This window comes from Onychomys torridus, chromosome 1 (genome assembly GCF_903995425.1).
Source record: "Onychomys torridus chromosome 1, mOncTor1.1, whole genome shotgun sequence".
Classification (NCBI taxonomy): Eukaryota; Metazoa; Chordata; class Mammalia; order Rodentia; family Cricetidae; genus Onychomys; species Onychomys torridus.
This window is the reverse complement of record NC_050443.1, coordinates 152,599,435-152,623,877: the sequence shown is the minus strand read 5'-3', so window position 1 is coordinate 152,623,877 and position 24,443 is coordinate 152,599,435. Positions and strand designations below refer to the sequence as shown.

The window sequence follows — 24,443 nt, the reverse complement described above, 5'->3', positions numbered from 1 at the left end:
TACCTCTGGCAATGGGAAAATCAGTTTTATAACATAGAGTGTTACTGAGTTTATCAAACACATTCCAGAACAGGTCCTATGCCCAGGATTAGCCAATCAGCCCAAAATGAACTCAATGCTTCCTCTCTCTCTCTCTCTCTCTCTCTCTCTCTCTCTCTCTCTCTCCTTTTCTTTCTTTTTTTGTGTGTGTGGTCCTTTGTTTAATCTGGGCATTTTTTCTTTTGTTGGTTTTTTTGCTTGTTTTGATTTTCATTTCTGTGTTTTGGTGGGAGGTAGGTTTTTTGTGTGATTTTTTGTTTTGTTTTGTTTTGAGGGAGAGGGGGGGAGATCATAGAGTGGGGTGTGGAGAGAGATGGGGAGGACCTGGGTGAGGGGAAATATAATCAAAATATATCATATGGAAGAGAACATTTTTAATAAAAAAGAAAAAAAATTGACCACTGAGAAGTTACAGACCTGATGATATATAAGGGATGGCCACTTTCGGGACCAGCTTTCTAGGGCTCCTGACCTGGGGAAGAATCCCTTTGGTACTCACAGCCACAGCAGGTGTATATGTCTCTAATGCTGCATTCACATTCAAGCCTGGAATGTCAATTTAGAAAGGCATCATGGCACCTGCTCAGCTTCAAGCCAGATTTTAATAATGGATCTCCTTTGTGCTAGATAGAGATGGGTCAGCAGTAAGATACATACACTGGTCTCACAAAGGACCAGAGTTTGGTTCCCAGCATCTAAGTAAGGCAGCTCACAGCCCCTTAACTCATTCTGGTCCCCATGGGCATCTCTACACTCATGTCCACATGTCTACTCACATATGCACAGTTAAAAAAAATCTTTTAAAAATAGTATCTACTGGAATGTTTCATTACCTACAGATTTTAATATTTCCTGCAAATCAGAAGTTCTGTTTTTCTCTCTCCTTTTCTGAATCCCTTGTGGCCATGTGATGTGAGAGTACCCACCCTTATTTACATTCCCCCATGACACTTGCCTGCTCCTTACAACGTTCATTAACATATACTACCTCTTCAGTTACAGTAAAGTACTCATGACAAATCGTTACACTTAGCGATAGTTGAAACTCAGCACTTTCCCCAAAGCCCAAATTTAGGAACGTTAACAAAGGACTCCAGTTCAGCCACTTCCGTTCCAAATCTGGGATGGACTCTGATGCACGTTTGTGAGGATTTCCTTAATTACTTTTGCTTCATTTAGGAACACTAACAACAGTTTTCAGACAATTCTGAACAAAAAAGCAACAAGTTAGTTTTAATGAGGAATCTTCAAAACACATGTTGGAATGATTTTGAAAGGATTTCTCTTAGACTCTGAAGTCAGCCTCAAGCTTGGGAGCCCCGGGGAGGGGTGGAGGGGTAGGAGGGGACCACTAAAGCCAAGGCTGGGGCTTGCAGGGAAGGTGAAGCTTGCCAGTCCACCTCAGTTTGCCCGCCCTTCCTCCAGGTGGGGCAGCATTTGTGTGAACAGCCATGGCAATGATGCAGCGTCTGGTAGAGGCGTCCATCTGGAATGCAGACGCCCGAATCTTCACATTTGTCCCCTTGGGGGCCCCAGAAGAAAGGATTGTGAGTGCCTGTCCCTGTGACCAGGTCATGAGAAACAGAGAACAGTGGGCATTTTCTTGTCCTGAAGCATCGTGATGAACTGCTTTTCAGAGGGTCTCAAGTTATCAAACCGAAGACATGGTACAGGAATGAGTCCACCCGTAAGGGCCAGTGCCTGCCCCATGTCACCCGCTAGCTAGCACAGGCTCAGCACACCTTCTTCCCAGGAAAGGAGTAACAGTACTCAAGAAGTAACAGGGCGATGACAAGCAAAGAGACACCCAAGTGACTGAAAAAAACGACCTAAAGAACTTGGGCCTCCTGGTAAGGCTGGTGCCCGAGGATAAGTGTGACAACTGGTCTTGAGGGCTGAGGCAGATTTTAAAAAGACAGAGAGAGAAAAAGAAAAAAAACCACTTTTTTTTTTTTTTCTGTTCTCGGGTTCAAAACAAACAGGAAAAGCCTTTTTTTTTAAGTGGAAGGTGGGGGGAAAGGTGTTAGGTGGTGAAAACGTCAGCTTTCTAACTGGTAAGAACGAGTGGCCAGATGTCTGGCTCAGCCACACTGTTCAGTACTGATACTGATGTCGGCATCAGACTGAACACAGTTTGTAAAGGCACAGTGACACCTCAGCTCCACGGTAAGTAATCAATAAAATGAAAAGTGATTTACTTCCAGCCAAAGCCACAGGGTGTCTTCACCAGTGAGACTGCAGTGCACAGTGACTACAGGAAAATGCTCCCTTGATGAGAGGCTAGACGTTGACGAGTTGGGAAAGGAGGAGGAAGAGGAATAGAAGGATGTGTCTGAGCCAGCCATAGCTCAGACACATAATCACAGCTCCTGGGGAAGTTGAGGTGGAGGGATCACAAGGTCGAGGCTAGCCTGGCCCTTACATGCCCAAAGAGAGGGGAGAAAACAGAAACACACACACACACACACACACACACACACACACACACACACACACACAAACAAAAACAAAAATGTCAACACGAAATGCTCTTTTAACACACATCAAAACCTGATAATGTTGGTTGCTGGGAGTATGAGTTCATTACATCACAGCTAATGAGAAGCTTTGGTGGTAGCAAGACTGCATGAATTCTAAAACTCCGAAGTGGTTTCTGGTTTGTGTTCTCTGAAAGATTAGAAACCTGGGTGATAACAGGAATGAATCTATGGCAGGCACCACCTAAGACATCAGAGATGGGAAAAGTTTGTGCTTGAGTGAGCAGCATTTGATCTGTCCTAAAAATTTATATTTTGTCTTCAGGTTTTGATGGCAGTCCTATTGGCTTCCTGAAACAAGCATCCTAAATACAACCTTACTTGAGTTGACCTCATCTCCTCACCTTAGTGTGTTCGGGGCTGTTTCGTTTCCCCTGGTCCATCAGCTTTGCTTCATTATGAGGAAAAGTCTGTCTTATTTAAACAGACGAGACAAAAAAGAAAGGAGGCTATTTCAACGTATACTGAAAAGAACTGTTGACTTCATTGGAAGCTCTGTCACATAAACCACCACAAACTTGTAACTGTAATTCAGTGAGCTATATTTCCAGTGAGTTTCTAGGTATCTTTCTTAAAGGATACTTACTATAAAAGTATGCCTTCTTAACCATGTCCTTAACAGATCGCCATGGAGAATGCACTCAGAGTCACTGGGACAGCAAGAAAAAGTGACTTAGAAATTAATATTCAGCAGGGCGGCGCACGCCTTTAATCCCAGCACTGGGGAGGCAGAGGCAGGTGGATCTCTGTGAGTTCAAGGCCAACCTTGTCTACAGAGTGAGTTCCAGGAAAGGCGCAAAGCTACACAGAGAAACCCTGTCTCAAAAAACCAAAATAAAAAATAAAATAAAAATAAAAATAATTTTAAAAAGTAAAGAAAAGAAATTAATATTCAATGCTTCTCTAGAAATGGGAATAAGTAAATATATTTCTTAAGGATTGCATTTATACCTGGAGAGGTGTGGGCTGACTGTCTACTGTGAATTAGTTGTTTTGTTTTGAGGGGGGAAAGAAAGACTATATAAAAATGTGATAAGTGTGATGTTCCTAGTTATCCATACAGACTACTCTGGGGAAAGTACCAGAAAAGATTTTTTTTTAACATATACAATTTAGGAAATTTGCTTTTAAATTGTCTGTAATTCTGTTTTATATTTGCACCATACTTTGAAAAAATCCACCTTATTACATAATTATTCTTGTAGCCCTAATATGTAAATGTAATAACATAAAAGAATGCTTCTAAAGTCATTTAAATGCACTTTGATGGAATTACCTGAATGAATGACTACTCAATTTGAAAGTGGGCATTTTAACTCCAAAGTTCAAATAGATGGGTGAAAACATAGGTAAGTAGTGTCCTTTTGTATACTATGAAATTTGTCTTTCAGAATTTAGTGAAAAGGTTACAGGAAGTGGTAGCTGGGGTTCATTTGGGTGAATAGCAGAAACAGAAAATGAGAAAATACGTTAAAGTTGTCTACACTAGCAAAGCTTCTAGATAATTCCTAAGCTCTCTGATACTGAACCATAGTTTGGTATCTCATTGGATTTATAATTTATTTCTTTTCTCCTTCCCTGGATTTACCATTTCAGAACAGAAAGGACCTGAAAGGTGATTTAACTAAGCCCTTTCCCTGGTAGACAGAGCCATGTTTCAAAATGTTCCAGTGGCCGGTCCAACCTCATGCTGCCTCTTGACCCAAGACTGATGTAGCTGCACTGTTCACCCACTCCATATTCTTGAGGTAATATCCTAACTCCTACAGCTCTTTAAAACATGATCACATTTTGAGATAGGACCACTTCAGAGATGGTTTGGCTCAGTTCAGTAGGGTGAGTCCTAATCCAATTTGGCTGGTGTGGTGGTTTTAATAAGAATGACCTCCATAAGCTCATATATTTGTGTGCTTAGTCACAAGGGAATGGCACTATTTGAGAAGGATTTGGAGGTGTGGCCTTGTTGGAGGAATTGTGTCACTGGGGGTGGGCCTGGAGGTTTCAAAAGTCCACACCAGGTCCAGGCTCTTTCTTCCTACAGCCTGTGGAACAAGATGTAGAACTCTCAGCTACTTCTCCAGCACCATGTCTGCCTGTGTGCCACCATACTCTCCACCATGCTGATAACGGACTATACCTCTGAAACTGTAAGCCAGCCCCAATTGTTGTGGGATAATTGATCACACTGTGTGAAGATGTGTCTTTGTCCTTCCTTGCCTGCCTAAGGCACCTTCCGACTGGTTTAATAAAGAGCTGAACAGCCAATAGCTAGGCAGGAGAGGATAGGTGAGACTTCTGGGCAGAGATAGGAGCTCTGGGAAGAATCCTGCATGGGAGGTTTGCCAGTCAGATATAGAAGAAGTCAGATGTAAGGTAGGGAGGAGAGGTAATGACCCACATGGCAGAATGTAGATTAATGTAAACAGTTCAATTTAAGTTTTAAGAGCTAGTTGAGAACAAGCCTAAGCTAAGGCCAAGCTTTCACATTCAAGAAGTCTCTGTGTCATTATTCAGGAGCTGATGACACAAAGAAAGTCAGACTGCACTCAATGAAATGCTTTCTTTTCTAAGAGTTGCCTTTGTTGTGGTGTCTCTTCACAGGAGTAGAACAGTGACTAAGACAGCTGCTCTTTCATGAGGAAATATGGGTGCTCATGGAGAGAGGAAGACGACATGAAGACAAAGAGAGATGAGGCCATTTGTAAGTGAAAAACAGAGGCCTGAGCAGACCCATCACTGCCCTCAGAGGCAGACTGTCACTTTCATCTTTGATGTCCTGAGAGGAGAACTGTGAGAAACTGTTCAAGCTACCCTGCATGTGGGACGTGGTTATAATAGCCCTCACACACTAATATAAATGCAAAACTACAGCCTCTCTCTTCTCTCACACTCCTGATTTGACGAACATCAGAGACACATATAAACCTGGGAACCTCCTGTAGCTGAAGGAGTTCTCATCTCAAATGATCAGGGAGCTAAATGGATAAGAGAATTTCCATGAAATTTAGAAGTAGAAATCACCCAGGGGCAGATGCAAACCAGGCTTCTTCTTCCTGGACTTATTGGCCATACGAGACTGCTTTGAAATCTCACTGCCCTACACTGCTGAAGAAAACAGTGAGGCAACAGGTGAAGATCTGCTGACTACTTCTGCAGGCTTGCTTACTAGACCTCCTAGCACTTATTAATATTTGACTGAACAGAAATTCTAAAAAAGGCAATCAATGGTTCATTGTTTTAGCAGTGCATCAATGCATAATTCTCATATCTACCAGGGATTTAATGCATCTCTAATTGTGTAAGCCAGTAAGTAGTATTTCCATTTTATATTACTACATTGCTTAGAAAACAAAATAAAGATTTAAAAATCTACATGAACAAGATAAGTGAAAGTTGTATGTGCTTTTATTTATTTCAGAATATATAAAAGTAGAAAGTAACCCCATCCCAGACATGTCATCTCTCTTTCTTCAAGCCAGTCTCTAGAAATCTCAGGAGAGAAACAGTGCAGTAGGAAGACTCAGTTAGGTCCATAACTGACGAAGCAGTAAACAGGAAACACAGAAAGGACTCAGGAAATCCCATCTGGATTCTATTTTAAGTTTAATACTTTAAGTTTTAAAGATTAAGTTTAATTTCTTAAAGTTAGAAAAGCAATTCTCAGAGACAAAGGGTGTGTATAACTCAGTGGCAGAGCATCTGTCTAATATGTGCAAATTCCTGGGTTCAAATCCCAACACTAGAAAAAGAAAGGAGGGAAGGAAGGAAGGAAGGAAGGAAGGAAGGAAGGAAGGAAGGAAGGAAGGAAGGAAGGAAGGAGGGAAGGAAGGAAGGAAGGAGGGAAGGGAAGAAAAAATGTTCTCAGAAACCCTAATAGACATAAAAATATTTAAGTAATACATAAACAATAAACACTCTAACAAATACCAGAATCATACGTGGAGCATTTTGATAAAAATGCTTAGACCTTGGTAGCAGCTCAGAAAATCAAGATATTTGAGTGGGAGTAGACTTGTTAGGCTGGGTACTGTACCTGGACCCAGGGACTAACTGGGTCTAAGCTCTGGGAGATCAGAACTGCTACACTAGCCCAGATCTGTTTTCCAACAGACATCAAAAATATCTAACATTGAAATGGTTCCAACTAGCAACAAAAATAAATGTATAAATTCATGTATATGTATTTTATGCATCAGCACTACATGTGCTAAACAAAGCATCGTCTAGAACAATGTGTGGACTATTTCTTCATTTTGAAAAGAAGCAGAGAGGTGACAAGTTGTCTTTGACCACACAAGCACCATCACACACAAACACACACACACACACACACATGCCTCCATTGCTTCACAAGCTTTGCTATATATGGCCAAGGCCACACCGAATCTTTCCCCAAACCCTTATTGTGAGCTAGTCAATCTCTAGAACCTATATTTATGAAAGATGTCACACACATTCAATCTGTAGAACCCATCTTTATGGAGTATGTCACATGTACTTCACAAAGAAGTTTTGATGTAGTCATATCTTAAGCTTGAGTGTGTACATGGGGTCGAGTTAATTATCACCAGGAAAGTTATCATTATTTGCTATCCTTAACTGTGCCTAAAATAAACTACTCAGAGTCAGATTCCCAAGGTGTGAACCAACACCAGCTACTTAGTTGCGTTGACTGAACAGTGTGCCTTCTTGCCTCCCGTGGACTGTTCCTCTACTGGCTGCTGTGGTCACAGACACTCCAGCAATACATCTCCACTGAGTGGGCCATGGACAATTGTTTGCACCAACTGTGACTGCTGTTTCGAAATTCCTATGACTGGGGCGGTGACTGGGCTGTGTGGCGGTACAAGAACGAGAAGTAGAGAAGATGGCCAGCTCATTTCCTTCTTAAAAAGGAAGGGTTGCATTGCTCAGTCTTATAATAACAACTTCACTCTTGCATAGCAAGCAGTTTTCCTGATGGAGCCTGCTTCCAAGCCCCTTCTATTTGAGAGAGAAAAGAATGGCCAGTAACTAAGTGGGTTTTCTTTCTGTTTGTGTGAATTATACAAACATACCCATGTGTGTCCCTAAAGCAAAAAACTGGAGGCTACGGTACTTACATGAAACGTGTGTGTATGTGTGTGTGTGTATGTGTGTATATGTGTGTGTGTGTATGTGTGTGTGTGTGCATCTACACAAGTGGAGGTCAGAGAGCAACCTGCAAAACCATTCTCTTTTACACCATGTGGAGCCCAGGGACCCAAATCAGGCTGTACGGTTTGGCAGCAAGCACTTCTACCCACTATTTTCTTTTTTTTTATGGATTTTATTTATTTGTTTTAGGGTGATGGGATCAACCTCAGGGCCTGGTACATGGTAGGCAAACACTACCACTGAGCTATTTCTTAGACCCAAGAGATAATTATTTATAAATTATAAAATTAATAAACAAAATTATAGTAATTCAAGCTCCCTTACTAAATACCCTCTCTATAATATATCAAATAAAAATTATAAGATGATAATTGCATAGAAACACAAGCAGGTTAATATACATAGGAAGTGTCAAGGAGCAGCCCATATACAGCACTGAATAAACATACAATTATGGACATGTGTGGAAAAGACTCAGAAGCTAGAAGTAAAATTTTAAAATGTTCCCATAAGGCTGATTTTTTTTTTAATGAATGACTTTATTTTCCAATATTTACATTTAATTTCATTCTGTTTGGGCAATTTTTAAGTATTTATCTACTCGAAGAAGGATTCATTATCCTAAACTTGGTTTCGAGTTATTTTTTATTGCATTGTTTTATTGCAGTTTTAAATCACATGGTTTTTGTGACTTTTCAATAAGTGGTCTCTGGTACATAATGTAAAACATGTGCTTGGTAGGGGACTTTTGGAACTAAGATAATTCACCCAAAACACACAAGTTAGAAGGGGCTTTTGCAGGGGGATTTCCTTATTCAAGTTTCTAATCATCTCAGAAAAACTGTGATTCTCTCCAAATGGCAATTGGATTGTGGTGGTCAGCCTCCTCACTGAGCATGCCCCAGCCCTCAGAAAGTTGTCTCAATACGCTAACACTCCAGTCCTGAAACTATTCATTCTCAAAGAGACAGCATCAAACCCTGGTGCATCAGCTCTTTTTCACCTTTGACCCTCCTGTAATCTCAGCTTCAGAATAAAATCTTTTCCTACATTAAAGTCTTCATCAGCTCTGCCAGCGATAATTCTATCTATTGTGGACAGGGACAGGCAGCAGACTTTCTGTTTGTGAGCTGTAGCTGGTGAGGGATGCTGATAGCCTCCAACTTAATTCTTGCTTTTCAGTCTTTAAAAACATGTGTTTTGGGCTGAGAGAATGACTTAGTTGGGAAAGTGCTTGCTTAGCAAGCATGAGAACTTGAATTTAATGTGCAAGAATCCATAAAACTTACAGTTTTCCACCCTTGTTACTGCTTTGATTTATATTTAGTCTTGTGATTGCATTCATAAAACTTTCAAGTCTCTTGTGGGATAAACAAAGCCCTTCCAAAAAATTGAAAAAAAAAAAAAACCATTTCATGTTTCTAGAGTTGTTTGAAAGGAAATGATTAAATTATAAACAAAGCAGCTGTCTTTGTCCATTCCTCCAACACATGATTCTTCTGTAGGATTGCTTGTAAATGCATCATTCTTTTCTAAATCTCATTTTCTTCAACCATCATTTTTAACAACTGCTCTAAGAACTATGAGGAAAGGGGTTGTCTGGTGAGGGGTTGTTCACAGCCCCTAAATAGTGCAGGATGAAACCGTAAGGACCTTGCACCACTTCATAACACACACACACACACACACACACACACACACACCACACCACACGCACACACGCACACCGGACTCAAGACACATACATACACACAGATTGGCTCTAAAAATTTGTGAAGGTTTGGTGACTTCAGACTTACTGGACAAAAAAAAAAATCCCAGAAACTAGGAGAGGCAAAAGAATCTCTAAAAAGTAGAGAGAGGAAAGAGAGGCAAAGAAGGGTCCATTTGCTGCGTCTGCAAATGGTACTGGAGACAGGGGAACTTGGGGAAAGGAATCAAAGAGAACTCATCCCCAAACCTACTCCCTGGAAATCACCACTCTTTAACAAAACTTGGATTTGCGTTTTAATTCACTCTGCCTCTATTTCACTTACGCCACAACTAAGGAAGTCCTACTGTATGGGGAGGCATATTTCAGGAGACACACAGGGTGATACAATGCTAGAAGAATGGGGGCTTGATGTTGGATAAGGCCAGGTTCTGAATAAGGAAACTTCAGAGTCTTATATGGTGGATGGAAGGTACTATGAAATGCAGCAATGACTATGCAGGGGACATGTTACTCCTCTGTCGTTATAACATTAGTTAGTAAACTTTAATCTCCTAGGCCGTAAATCATAAATTATACTTAACGTTGATGTACTAATGTGTGTCTGTAAAAATTCACATGAGCATACATGTATTGTGTGTATGCTTTTAGGAAAGCTGTTTCTTGGGTCCTTGAGGCACACATCCTAAGCTAAAGACACAGCTGTACCTAAGTTGAGCATACTCCAGGCCTTTGGCATACTGTGAAGAGCTGAGAGATTTTCCAAGCCACCCACACTGATGGACTGATAACAAGGATATTTACACTGAGGAGAATCTTAAAATTCCCTAAAGACATTTCTAAAGGCCAAATACTATACATGACTTCTTAAAGAAACAAAGGGATTTTTTTTTCACTCCTTCACAGGGTGCCAAGTATATGAGCCTTTGCCATTCTACTCTTGGTATACTCTGGATATCAGATGCAACCAGCAAACTGTGTAGTCTAAAAGAAACTCCAATTCCTCAAATTCCAAAAGGCAGTACAAATGTCCAGAAATGAGCTCAACCTAGACTATAGAAGGATTTCTGGCAGTTAGATAAAAAGGCAGCCAAAAGGAATCAATTTGCCTTCCTGTTGACAGAATGCCTATAAGTCTGTCACAGCACATACTGGTATCACAAGTACCATGCTGGCATCCTAGCCCCTCTCATCTCCTCCACTGCCCTAACCTCCCTCCAGCTCATGGGCTTCCCTCCGCACAGCTACTCTTCTCCTTATAGCCCTGCTGTTCCCGCTATGTGCCCACCCATACCTCCCCCTGTTTCTCTCACTGTATTTTCTCTGTTCTCTTCTATCCCCTGTTCTTTCAAACAGCTCTGGCCATGTCCAGACTGCTGACCATGTCCAGTCTACTTCTTTCTCTCTGCTCTTGACTGTTTCAGATGCCTCTGGCTGTTCTTTCTCTTATATCTACAAAAACAACAACAACAACAACAACAAAACCTTTCCCTTAACCATAACTATGGATTGGTCATGTCATCACTTTATACATTTGTTGCCCAACATCCAGGAGTGGTACAAAGAGACCCCTTTCCAAGGTGCCTAGCCTCTCTGAATCAAACCAAGCTACTACCTTGACTTTCCAAAGGTAAGGAACATTTGTTTCTTCTGGCTCCTGATACCTACCACCCCGCTTCAGATGCTTCTTCTCTCCTTGGAGCTACCTGGTCTGTCTCTGTCAGCTCCCAGAGTTTACTATGCTACAAAAGTCATGCTGCTGTGTCAGGCAGCTTATCTCTCCCAATTGGGAACACATCACATAGGACGCCTCTCCTTTGTGACTTTGGACATTTCTCCCTGACAAGTCTCTCAGTCCACTTGGGGATGCCCTGGTTTGAAATTCTTGTCACCAAGACACTTAGTGTTCTCTCCCATCCTTGCTCTCTCTTCTGACATGTTCTCAGCTCCCTCCTGGAGCTTGCTCTGTCTCTCTTGTCCATCTCCTCACTCTAATCCTGGCTTCCTCCTTGCTAGCTGTCTCTCAGCCCCCTCCTAGAGCTAACTTTGTCTCTAACCATGGCTAACTATTTGTCTCTCCTCATCTCCCCCTAGAGCTTCCTACTCTATCTCTGTCCTTCTCATTGGCTCATTGGAGCCTGCTACTTGAGACCTGCAGGTACATCAGGCATTTTTCTATGCTCTCCTGGGCCTCTAAGATATTGAAATCTTCCCTCTGGTGGAGTTTCCCTAAGCCTTTCCCATCCTACCTCCTCTCACTGTGCTTCCAAATGTCTCCTCTCTCTCTCTCTCTCTCTCTCTCTCTCTCTCTCTCTCTCTCTCTCTTTCTCTCTTCCTCTCCCTGTCCCTCTCCTTACCCCTATCACTCTCTCAGTTCAGTTTGCTCTTGGAGCCTGTTCTTGTCTCTAGCCATGGGTTCTTCCCATTCAGAATACTCCCCCACCCCACCCCCATCACCCTCTTCTCTAATCTCTTTTCTTCCTCAGACTCAAAGATCTCATTAAGCTTCACTGTCTTACTGCAAATGGCTTGGCCTCAGTACAGTTCAATGGCCAAAGATGGCACACTAGGTTTCCAAATTCTCACTCCACTCTCATAAATTTCTTATCTCTGAGACTTCTCTGCTCCCTGCTCTAATCTCTCCCTCTGATCACTAAATCCAGTTTTACAGAGATTCAAATGTCTTCTATGTATGGATAATATTTAAATATTGTCACATGCTAGTCTGCTTTAATTTTAAAAAATCCAGCTCTAGAACTGGGTTATGTATGGTCTCCCTCTCCAGGCCCAGGATGGTTGTTTAAAAGTTTCCTACAAAAATCTCTGTCTTGAGTCAGGTGGGGACACTTGTCTTTGTGACTGGGAGGACAGCAAAACAGAACAACACAGGAAAAGACACTCCATGCTTTAAGACAGCCAAAAAGTAAACTGTTCTTGTAGGGATCATTGTTCCTTATCTCATATTCCTCTTCTTGGTTTTACTTAACTCTCTAAACACTCCCCTTTCTTCTAACTCTAAAAGGTTTGCTAAAGTATCAACTTTAGCTCAAGGTTTGTAGGACTATTATGTATACTTCCTGTATCTCAGGACTTGTGAATTGGCTGGGTGCGGTTAAAACAAAAACAAACAAAACTTGTAAAATCTGCAACAAAAAGTTAGCTTAAAATTTGTAATGAAAAAGGTTGATAGTTAAAAAAAAATCTACAGCACACTTACAGCACAAGAAGCTTGGCAAGCTGTTTACCAGCATTGACCTGTGAAGGGAATCCTGCCATCTCTCTAGGCTCTGAACCCACCCACCAGTTCCAGGCAGGAGATCCCTGCCCAGACCCGGGAATCTGTCCGGAAAGGACTCTACCCAATCATAATCACCATCTTACCTGCTGTCAAAGTACCTGGTGTGATCTCTGAAAAAGGCTGCTGAGGATGGGGACAGATGGTGTTATCATTTGGACTTTGGGCCCCTTAAAGGTAGACTGATTGGAGTTTACTACCCCAGGATATACAGTCCCCATCGGCACCAACCCAGGACTTGGGAATTCAGAAAAACTGGGGACGGGAAACTTTCAGGTGGACCTCTGTTCTCCTATGTCCCTTCAGGCATTAGAACAATATGGGTCTAAGGGAGAGACAGGAGTCAGTAAATCAAATTGTTGAAAAGTGGCTAGAAAGAGGCCTTCACGGAATTTAATTTTTATGCATACCCCACCAAGGACAAGGTATCTGCATCAAGTCCTCAAATTATCTGGCTTGCTTGTCCTAATGGCTTGACTAAATGTGCCTCCTACGACTCACTGGAAAGTCATTTCTTTTACCTCTGGCAAAAGGGACATATGACTACCTATGGCACCTATCAGCATATCAAGGTATCCAAGCACCTGATACACATTTCAAAGTCTATGTTAGCATCCTAGCCCTTCTCACCTCCTCCCCACCCTAAACTCCCTCCAGCTCTTGGGCTTCCCTCCCAGCAGCTACTCATTCTCCTTATAACCCTGCTATTCTCATTCTGATCTCTCTGTTGCCTTTCCTGCCTCTCTCGCTGGATTTTCTCTATTCTTTGAACCCTGCTTCTCCCCTCTTTAAGGTAGCCCTGGCCATGTCCAGTCTGCTGGCCATGTTCAGTCTACTTCTTTCTCTATATACTCTGGACTGTTCCTGATGCCTCTGACTGTTCTCTTTTTCATATCTATAGCAAAAACCTTCCCTTTAACCATGCCCTGGAGCTGTCCTATCATCAGTTTATACACAAACTGCTTGTGCCTCCGAGTTAGGGCTGAGTCCAAGCCCAGGGCTGTGTCCAAGCCCAGGGCTGTCATGAGCTAGCTGTGTTATCTCTGCAGTCCTTAAGTTCTTTGAACTTGGTTTCTACTTGTAAAAGTGAGCAGAGACCCCGGTGGCGGTGGTGCACGCCTTGAATCCCACCCACCACTCGGGAGGCAGAGCCAGGCAGATCATTGTGAGTTCCAGGCCAGCTTGGTTTACAGAATGAGCTCCAGGGCAGGCACCAAAACTACACGGAGAAACCCTGTCTCGAAAAGCAAGCGAGCAGAGGCTGAGCAGAGGCTGAGCAGAGGCTGAGCAGAGGCTGAGCAGAGGCTGAGCAGAGGCTGAGCAGAGGCTGAGCAGAGGCTGAGCAGAGGCTGTCTTCCTCTGTTCTCTGCTGCTGCTGTGAAAACCGATTTTAGGGCCCCAATAAAACACTTTGTCTAAACTCAGAACTGGATGAACCTCCCAAGGTAGAATCCCTTTGATTGGCCAGTATCAAGCTAGTATTTCTGAGCAGGGGACTCTCCTGTAGAAGCCAAGTGCTTGCTTACTCCTGTGCCTGCAGCAGACACTGGCTAAGACCCAGAGCTCAAAGGTTACAAAGATAAACTTGCCTCGGGAGTGTGGGAAGAAACTGGACAAAACAACAACATAAAAACACCCATCAGCCCAGCCACCTACAGTTTCACAGCTGAATTCCCGGAAGGGAAGAACACTGGTTTTATTTTTCCGTGTTGCCACAAGAACGTAAACAAATCTTCAGAGGCTTTTTAACCCAAAGTAACTTTTTGAAAGTTATTTTGAGAAAGGTTACCTCCCGCCTCCTGGGTCGGAATCGCCGCCCAGAGTTGACTCACTTTCCCAGTTGAACGAACTGTCACAAGTGTCAACTCCTCTTGTGCTGCACAGTCTCGGAGGGAACCCCAGACAAGCGCTCGAGCTGCCGGGTCTGTGCCTGGGGATCAGCCCTGAGCACTGAGCCAGGAAAAAAAAGCAGCTCCCCCTCCCTTCTGAATATCTGGACGGAAGGGGGTGGCCGTCATTCAATGTCAGCCGCATCCAGATTTCCGCGCGGTAGTCCCCAAAGTGCAGCGTCCCACATCCAGGCTTCCCAAAGCTTACCAGTGGCAGGAGAGTCCAGATCCACAGCATTTCTGTGCCCCAAGGGAAAGCCAGCCTAAGTCTCCACTTCTTAGCAGGGTGAGTCACCTACTTGGGCAAGGCCGGCCCCACCCCCTGCTCTAGATGGCGAGTGTGTGTGTGTGTGTGTGTGTGTGTGTGTGTGTGTGTGTGTGTGTGTGTGTGTGTGTGTAGCGTGGTTCTCAAACCGCTTCTCTCCGGTCTCCCCAGAAATCGCTTTGAACACTTATATGTCGCTTTTTCTGAGGGAGTAGACACAACCTATGTAAAGCCCCACCGTTTGGGAGGAAGTTCTGCTGGGCTCAGGGGAAATCCACTGATTCATCAACTCACTGGTGTGGGCTGGGGAGAGGGAAGCCAGAGTAAGGCTTGATTGTACAAATGGGCATTCCCCGTCCTGGGTGCTTCCACGGTCACGTGAGAGCCTTCTCCTCCTTTTGCTGTTGCACCCAGGGAAGAATTGTAAACTCCTAAATGAATTGGACCTTGACTAAGTGCTGAGAGACCAAGACCATCCTGCCTCTGTCAGTGACTGGATTGTTGAGGCTCCCGGAGCATCTGCGTAGTGTACAGAGTGGTAATTACCATAGAGGATTCTGGGATTCTAATGAGGGAGGGTCCCTCCACAGAGCCCTTGAATGGTGTATGGAGTGACAATCACCATATAGGAGGTAGAGATACTGGGCTGTGGGATCATGAGAGGAAAGCCCATCCTGACTGCATTTCTCAAGTGGAGATCAAAGGTAAATGACCTATGACAAGTCACACAGCTGTTGTTAAGTCGATGATAATCCGTAGACCTGCAGAGGTTAGGGTTAGAGTAAGGGACTCAGGGACAGATAGATCTTGTTAGGAAAGAAAAAAAGGATAGATAGTTATGACTGGGTGGGGGGAGTGGGATGGGAGGATCAAGTCAGGAGGGGAGAGGAGGAGGATGGAAGAAATAGAAGGAGAGATAGCTAAAATTAACTGCTATTTGAGAGGTAATATGGAAACCGGATACAGAGGAAGCATCCTAAAATATATACATATACATATATATACATATACAATGGTGATCTGCCTGCAAGATATGCTAGTGCAATATTGGCACAAAGTTTGTGAGATTAACTAATCAATATCTGATTTGACTTGAGGCCTGTCTACTCCACAAGATGGAACACATTCATGACACTGCTTGGGTGACGAAGAGCCAGAGATAGCCCCTGAACCTAGAGTAAAACCAAATACCACTATTCTTAAAAAAAAAAAAAAAAAAAAAAAAAGGAAAGAAAGAAACATTGTAATAAAATGACTCCTAATGATACTTTACTATACTCACAGAGACCCACAGGCAGACATTATACAAAAAGTGAAAGCCCCAGGAACACTCAGCTCTAATGGGATGTCTCCATCAAACCCCTCAGGGTTCAAAGGAACCCAGTGGAAGGGGAGAAGGCAGGAAGAGAGTAAGAGCCGGAGGGGCTGGAGGACACCAAAAAATAAGATCCTCTAAGTCATCATGGTCAAAGCTCCTGTGAACTCAGACTGAGGCGGCATGCACCGGGCCGGCATGGGTCTGCACCAGGTCCTTTGCACACGTATTACAGATTCTCGTTTAGTGTTTGTGTGGGATTCCTGAGTGTACCTCTGAAGGGATCTCTGTTTCCTGTGCCCTTTCCTTCTGGTTGATTGTTTTGTCCAATTTCAGTGTGTTAGTTTTTGTTTTAATCTTATTTTCTTTTCTTAGTGTCCCTTAGAAGCCTGTTTGTTTTCTAATGACAGAAAGGGAGTGGATCTGGATGGAAGAGGAGGGGAGAGGGACTGAGCAGAGTGGGGATGGGGGGGGGGGCACGGGACACGGTGGGGAACTGTAATCAGGATATATTATGTGGGGGGGGGAATCTATTTTCAATAAAAGGGGAAAAAACCCTCACACAGCTGTATTAAACACTGCTGTTATTTTCTCCTTTTGTCCCTGATTGTTTCCTGACCAATTTTCTTTGGAAAAAAATCAGTTCTTGTCATTCTTTACTGCTCTAGTTGATTAACACAGCTCAAAGTCACTATTATTTTGGAAAATAGATAGCACTTTAGTGTCCTGTGAATGTTCTAGAACAGTGATTCTCAACCTTCCTAATGCTGCTCGACCCTTTAATATAATTCCTCATGTTATGATGATCCTCCCATCATGAAATTATTCCATTGCTCCTTTATAACTGTAATTTTGCTACTGTTACAGATTGTTTGTAAATATCTGATATGTAGGCTATCTGCTCTGCGACCTCATGGGGTCGCAACCCACAAGTTGAGAACTGCTGTTCTATAAGGTAAGTTTGTTCAAGGACAGCACTAAGAGGTCCTGGTCAGGAAATGGTTCCTGAGCTCCATCTCTACTGGTCAGAATGTCTGCAAAATCCAGAGTGCTCACCTCATATGTCCACCTTTTTCATCTCTGGAGGATTCATCTAATTAAGAACACACACACACACACACACACACACACACACACACACACACACACACACACGGGGAGAGGACATCCTGCAGCATTTTCTTCTGAATTCCTTTTAGTGCTCTGAATCTGGGGTGTCACCCTCCTTCCTCCCCGTGTTTCCTCACTCTGTTTCACAGGTGTCACTGCCTTTACACTCACCCCCCCTGCTCCTCACCCCTCTCTCCCCTCCTCCCACCCCCATCTTGCATCATCTTCCTGTAGATTATCCGGTGCCATGAAGAAGCCTCAGGCTGTGCCTTCCTACAACTATTGTAAAAATGGAAGGAAGGAAAGAACATTCGAAATAAAACATTCCCTGCAAAGAGAAAAGGAAGAAAAAGAGGAGGGGGAGAGGAGAGGAAGGAGGAGAAGTAGAGGGGGGAGCAGAGATGGGGTGGGCAGATCACAGGCACTCTTGGTAAAAGGGAACTTGGTAAAATCAACATCCCTTGAGTATACACTGTGAGTCAGCAACTTTCACTTTTGATTCATTCTTTCTTAATACTTTTCAACTTGGCAGGGTGAGTTAATTACTTTAAAGGTGTTGGCCTGGAAGAGCAAACAACCTGAATTCTATCCCTGGAACCCACACCCAAATGTGAAAACTGACTCTCAAAGGGTGTTCTCTGACCTCCACATGTGTGAACTGTGGCACACACACCATAATACACACACAATAATAATAAGGTAAAAAAGTATTTAGAGTTTCTTAATCTGTGACTTTTCACAGTCTTTAATATGCTAACATGTATTGTTATTATCTAAGGAGTGATCATATCTGCTATACCCCCAAGTTCTTTCTTACAGAACCTTTTGAGGACTATGTATTGAATGAGTAAATCTTGAACATTGATATTCGGGGAGAGTACTTTGGATATTTGCACTGGGTAGTTTTTGTCAATTTGACACAAATAGAGTTACTTGGCAAGAGAGACTCTCCATTGAGGAACTGTTTCCATCAGATATCCTGTGAGATTGTCTGTGGAAGCATTTTCTTGATTGCTGATTGACATGGGCAGGTCCAGCCCACTGTGGGCAGTGCCACCCCTAAGCAGATAGCTCTAAGTTGCAGAAGAAAGCAAGCTAAGCAAGCCAGTAAGCAGTGCTCTTTCCTGGCCTCTGCTCCAGTCTTGTGCTGACTTTCCCGGTGATGGATTGTGATCTGGGAGCTGTAGTATGTAAAATGTAGTATGTAAATTGCTTTTGATAGATGTTTTATCACAGCAACAGAAAGCTAATTAAGACAGTATTTCTAATGGTTATTTCTATTCTACCAGTACATTTTGAAGAGCCATCATGCCTTCAAGTGAAAAAAAGGAATAAATATATAATTTGTATGTGTATGCAAATGTGTGCCCATGCATGTCACAGAGTGTCCTCTATTACGCTCTGTCTTATTCTCCTGAGACAGATTTTGTCATTGAACCTGGAGCTTGATGTTCTGTGTTCCCTAGCCTGGCCGGAGGCCCAGAAATCTCCTTTTATGTCTCCCTACCTTGCCAGATGTGGAGTTACAGGAGAACAGCATACCTGAATTTTTTTGGTGGGTGCTGGGGATCTAAACTCAGGGATTCACGCTTGCACAGAGAGTAATCTTACCACTGAACTTTTTCCACAGCTCTAACAAATACATTCTATAATGTGGTTTCAGGCCCTCCAGCAATGAAGGAGTGTTTTGGACAGTCTATACTGTCTTATTCGATCCATACCATGTAAGTTAAAGTATATTTCTACTGTAAAGATAACTGCGTCTAAACATTTGGCATATCATTTACATACATATCTGCTTTCATACAAACCTAATAGGTAAACACATCAGCTTTTACTGCCAGCAATAGTTTTGTTTTTTCCTCAATGGAGAATGTTTTAAAACATTGTTGTCAGTCAAACTGCTTTGATTAAATAGCAATAAGTTGACTTAATAGTTTCCAACTGTAGTGAACATCCTTGGCATTTTTTTTTTCAATATCTGTTCTTCTCCTTCCTAGTAACAGGATTACCAAGATGGTTTTGGAAAAACTACCCATCTCTTCTCTCCTTGACTATCTGATATGGGTGGTTATTTTAGTCAGTGTTTTCCAAGGAGTGATAAATATAATCAACAGAATAGAGGATGGATGGATGGATGGATGGATGGATAGATGATGGATGGATGTGTGGATGGATGGATGGATGGATGGATGGATGGGTGTGTGAGTAGAGAGAAGATAGATGATAGACCTTCAGGAATTAGTTCATATAACTGTAGAATCTTATATGTCTAGCATCTACAGTGTATGTCAGCCAGATGGAGACCCATGAAAGAGTCCAAATCCAAAGGCAGCTTGTTGGTGGATTCCCACGTTCTCGAGTTTGGTCAGTCTTTTTCATAAAGCCTTGACCTTCTTGGATGAGGCCTAGTCACATTGTGAAAGGCCATAATCTTACTAAAAGTCTATGGATTTAGGTATGAGTTTCATCCAAACTACAGTGTCTCAAAAGCATAGTGTTTTACTAAATATATGGGTACCATAGTCTAGTCAACATGACAGATAATATTAACCATCACAGTTGATACCAACCCCAGAACCAGGGTAAATATGTGGGTTAGAAACTCCACTTGGCCAAGGGAAAAATATATATATATTCAGTTGGATAACCTTGGACTTATTTACTATATACAACTGAGATACAAATGGTTTCTCACTGGGTTTGAAAGGGGAATGAACATATTCTGTGAGATGTGCTCTTGGTATGATTGGTTGTGGAAAAGAGTTAGTTGTTTGACAGGACTAAAAACGGAGTCCTCACACTGAAAGGAAGTGATGTGCAGAGATGGAGCTTGGGGTTCCTTCTGACCCCTGGATGACTTATCCTTAAGACTAAAACATGGGCTCCCCACAGTGCTTAACCTCAACTTTTGTGTAAACCAAATTCTTAGAACTCTAAGGTTCTTTAGGTGCCATTAAAGCTCATGGTCAGTGTAAGTAATCCTTGGTTACCAATCATAATTGCTTAATATTAGATATTCTGTTTTCAAACTTAAATAAGCAAGATTGCCTTCATATTCCCTCAGAGACTGATGTGAAGTCCAGGGAGATCTTCTGTCACTAGAGGGCATCAGAGCTCACACTGACCAAATAATGCATCAAATTTTCTGTCAACCAATCCGGTGCCAGTGGTGTGACATCTTGCACAGCCTTGGTGCAGTGGGAAGGGGCTTGGACCTGCTGAGGCTCAGTGTGCTGGGCTCTGCTGACTCCCCATGGGAGACCTTGAATTGGGGGATTTGGGGATGCGGGGTGGCTTGGGAAAGAGGGCTGAGGGGTGGGAGGAGGGAGGGGGATAGCATTGGAGTCAGTAGAAAATTTCTTAATAAAGAAAAATGAAAGAAAAGGAAAATATATTTAGGTTTACAGAAAGGGAAATGGAGAGCTTTAAGTTCACACGTAATCTGCAGTGCTGGTCATGCGGGTATTCTCACCTCCCAAAGACTGTATTTCTCAGACGGTGGAGACTATGTTTGCAAAATGCTTAGCACTTGTGGAAGCCAGCTCCAAAATACACATTGCCAGTCCCAGGTGGCTTTATAAGTCAAACTACTGACTTGATGTCACAGAGAAGATGAAAAGGAGGATAAATTAGATGGTATCTACTGTGCTTTTCCTGCACAAGCACGTTCACATGCATGAAGGAACAGCAGTACCCCCCCAAAACAGCCCCAGGGTCTAACTGATGAGAGCTGAATGCCTGGCCCCTGAGATGTGGAAGAAACAATTTAGTCTTCCAAATACTCCCACAGTGAAAACTGGCACACCAATATCCCTCTGACCAATGACATGGAGATAACGATGTGTTGCAGAACATCCAGAAACTGAGGTGCAACTGGGGAGGGGGCCTGGCAGCACATAGGTGGGAAAAATAGTGATCAGCAGACCCAGACTTCAACACCCAAGTGAGCCTCCTTTCCCTGCCATTTCTGCATGTGGGGCTGCACTACACACAGAGACATTGCCAGACTCCAGGCACGACAAGTGCACTTATCACCTGGTGCTCAGAACTGACACACAGAGGGAACGTTTGCAGAAGTGCTGAGCTAGTGTGGGTGGGGTTTAGCCTTGAGTAGGCTCCACTTGAGACAATGTTAGACATGAGGATCTTGCGCCATCTCTACATTGGGAAAGATTGGGTGATGGGCTGTAAATTACTCAGCATAATTCATCTTACTTCTGGGTAAGTACCTAAAGCATGTGCCCAACTGATAAGTGTGTCATCTTTCTATTATCAACAGGACACCTGGCTAAAACAGACATCTGGCCACCGGATGACAAAATTAAGAATTCAACATCACTTAGTTAATTATTATCACAGTGTATTGGTTATTTCTTTCTTCTTTTCTTTTAGGTTTACTTATTCTATGTGTATGAGTGTTTTGCGTGCATGTAAATGCACCCCATGAGTGCCTACAGTATGTATTATATGCATGTTTGAGTAACATGTATTTTTAAAAACCAACTTAACGTTTTTCTTCAATAATTTTATTTTTAAAACAAGACATTACATGATAGTCAAAAATGGAAAATCAACATTCCTTGCCAGAAATAGAAAATTTCTACAAAAATAAATATGAAGTAAAATATTTGCCTGCATACCACCAAAATTGTTTCCCAAGTCATTACCAGTAAGAACCCTGTAGCTCTGGAAGGGTTGGGATTAGGCAGGATAGTGCCCACTCTCAGCCTTATATCATGTAACCGGTCCCCAAGTAACAAACTAAGATTCTCAAACCTGGCCTTGGGCCCTGGCAGAAAGGGGATGTGAAAGAAAATGCTGAATCATGGGGTACAAGTGGGTGGGGGTGGGTGAAGAAGTTTGTCTCTGCAGACTCATCTAGCTCCAGTTGAGTGGGCTGGGTGTCTTCTGCTGGCACATCCTTTTCCTGTCAGCAGATGCTAAGAGGCAGCCAGAGGGAGACAATGGATAGATAACAAGGCAGGAAGAGCACAGTGAGTCCTGTGGAGCTACAGAGATAGCATGAAGTTGAAGTTGGGAGAGAGAGGACATGAGAGCCAAGGGCCAGTTTAGAGTCTAGGGTACTTGAGTCAAAGCAGAGACAGGGGTATGGATGATTTTCTGCAGAAGGGAGCTTTACTCATTTATGTAGGACTTCTGGCTGGTACACTGGGAACAGGGAAAAAGAATCTAGAAGGTTTGGTTTGTTAGACCGTGAATGCCCCTGCTCAGGGAAACTTTTCCTTTCTTCAAAAATACCCCACTTGAGCAACTTATTCTGTGAAGGGTAGACACCAGGAACTTACATTCTAATTCAATCACTTCTCTGGCTGAGCATAATTTTAATCTCTCCCAGACTCAGTTCTCTCACTCAGTAAATAGAAGTCTATTAAATAATAATGACTTGCATGAGAATTTTCCTTGTGTCCTGCAGTTTTATTATCGTATAAAAAAATGGCTTTCTCCAGACCATGTGATTCACCAACACCCTTTCTAAGTTACCTGTAGTTACCAACATTCTTACAGTATGTTCGCCTGTATCCTTTCCCTGTCTAGCTCAGGGAGCGTGATTGCTTATAGCCTTGGCTGTTCTACTACGATCTTATTTCGTTATTTTATTTTACTTTTCTATTCTTTTTAAAGCTTCAGGAAATAGCTGCCTCAGTCTCTTCCATGTTGCCAGCAACAAACTAAGCCATTCATAAAGAAAGGAAATTTATTTTGTACCCTTCTAAAAGCTGGAAGTCTGTGGTCAAGGGCCTCCTCATCTGACTGCTTCCTACCACTCAGAGACATCCTGCAGTGAGAGAAGAGAGACATCCTGAGGTGATAGAGCAAGAGTATGCAGGCTTATTCACCCCTCCTTGGTCATATCTGATGCCAAATACTTCCAAAAGACACCCAACTCCAAATAATACCAACATTTAAATTTATAGTTTCCAATGCAAGAAGTGAAAAGACTCACTGAGTTAGGATTTTTCATCCCACGAGAATTTGTTGTTGTCTCATCAAATCTTAGGATAAAAATCAATCTCAATTTCTCTTTGTCTCTTTTTGTCTCCTCTCTCTCTCTCTCTCTCTCTCTCTCTCTCTCTCTCTCATAGCTTTAGCATTGAGATAAGAATAACTGAACACAAGAACAAGATTTTCTTAGGTTGAGAGGGCTGGATCAGAGAGCTTAGGCCACATGGACTTTTGAAGTTCTTAGTACATTGAAACAAAAAAGTCAATAAAATTATTGAAATGGGATCTCTTTAGTTCTTCTGTATGGCCCACTGATGATTTTAATACTTAAAACTTAAATTCAGAATTATATCTGTGTCACAATGCCATCTGACATTTAACATGTCAATATCCTGGTATCTGAGACTCTTGAAGGTTGTGAAGCCTGGGCGATCTCAACATACTCTTGGCAACTTTTGACCTATGTAGCCAGGAAATTGGGAAGAGCTGGGGGGTGGAGGAACTTGGAATCATGAAATTAATATCCATCATTTCAAACCTGACTCTCCTCCCTATACTCCTGGGACCTGAGTACCACTCGTGGCTTAAACCCTTCCAAGACTGACTCCCACCATTTCCCAAGGCAGTTTACTCCATAATAGAGGACCTTCCAGTGTTTAGAAATCCTCCTTGATTCTGTAACTGATTATAGTTTGACAAAGTTTTTCTTAACATTCACAGGGCAAAGATCAATACTTGTAAGCAAAACTAAAACTAAAATTGTTTCATAAAAATTTTGGTGATAGGGAAATGGCAAGGTGGGTCAGCAGGTAAAGGTACAAGTCTGACAGCCTGAGTTGAAGCCACAGGACCCAGGTGATAAGAGAGAACTATAAACCTGATGTCCCAGATGCCCCGACACACACACACACACACACACACACACACACACACACACACACACACCCTCTAACCCTGCACAGTCCTGCACCTTGGGAAATTTTCATCCAGGCAACAAGAATAATGAGGCAGCCCGACTTTCTAAGTATAGTAAACTGGGGTGGTGGGGGGGAGCAATAGATATTTTTATAGCAGCTTCCACACTGAGTAAAGACACTGGAGTAGTGGTCCTCTACCTGGCAAGTCAACCAATGGATTTGTGTAGTGTTTGACTATATGTTGAACAAAGGTAATTTAAGG

General features: G+C 42.7%; 1 protein-coding gene across 1 annotated transcript in view; it reads right to left on the bottom strand.

Annotated features, from left to right (window-relative positions):
• The window catches only part of Fas (Fas cell surface death receptor), a 39,453-nt gene extending 24,530 nt beyond the window's left edge, over positions 1-14,923 (bottom strand). Inside the window, exon 1 of the mRNA XM_036198636.1 lies at positions 14,816-14,923. Coding sequence (XP_036054529.1) covers positions 14,816-14,845 — 30 coding nt within the window. The 5' untranslated portion in view covers positions 14,846-14,923. The remainder of the gene's footprint in view (positions 1-14,815) is intronic.
• Positions 14,924-24,443: the final 9,520 nt, after the last annotated feature.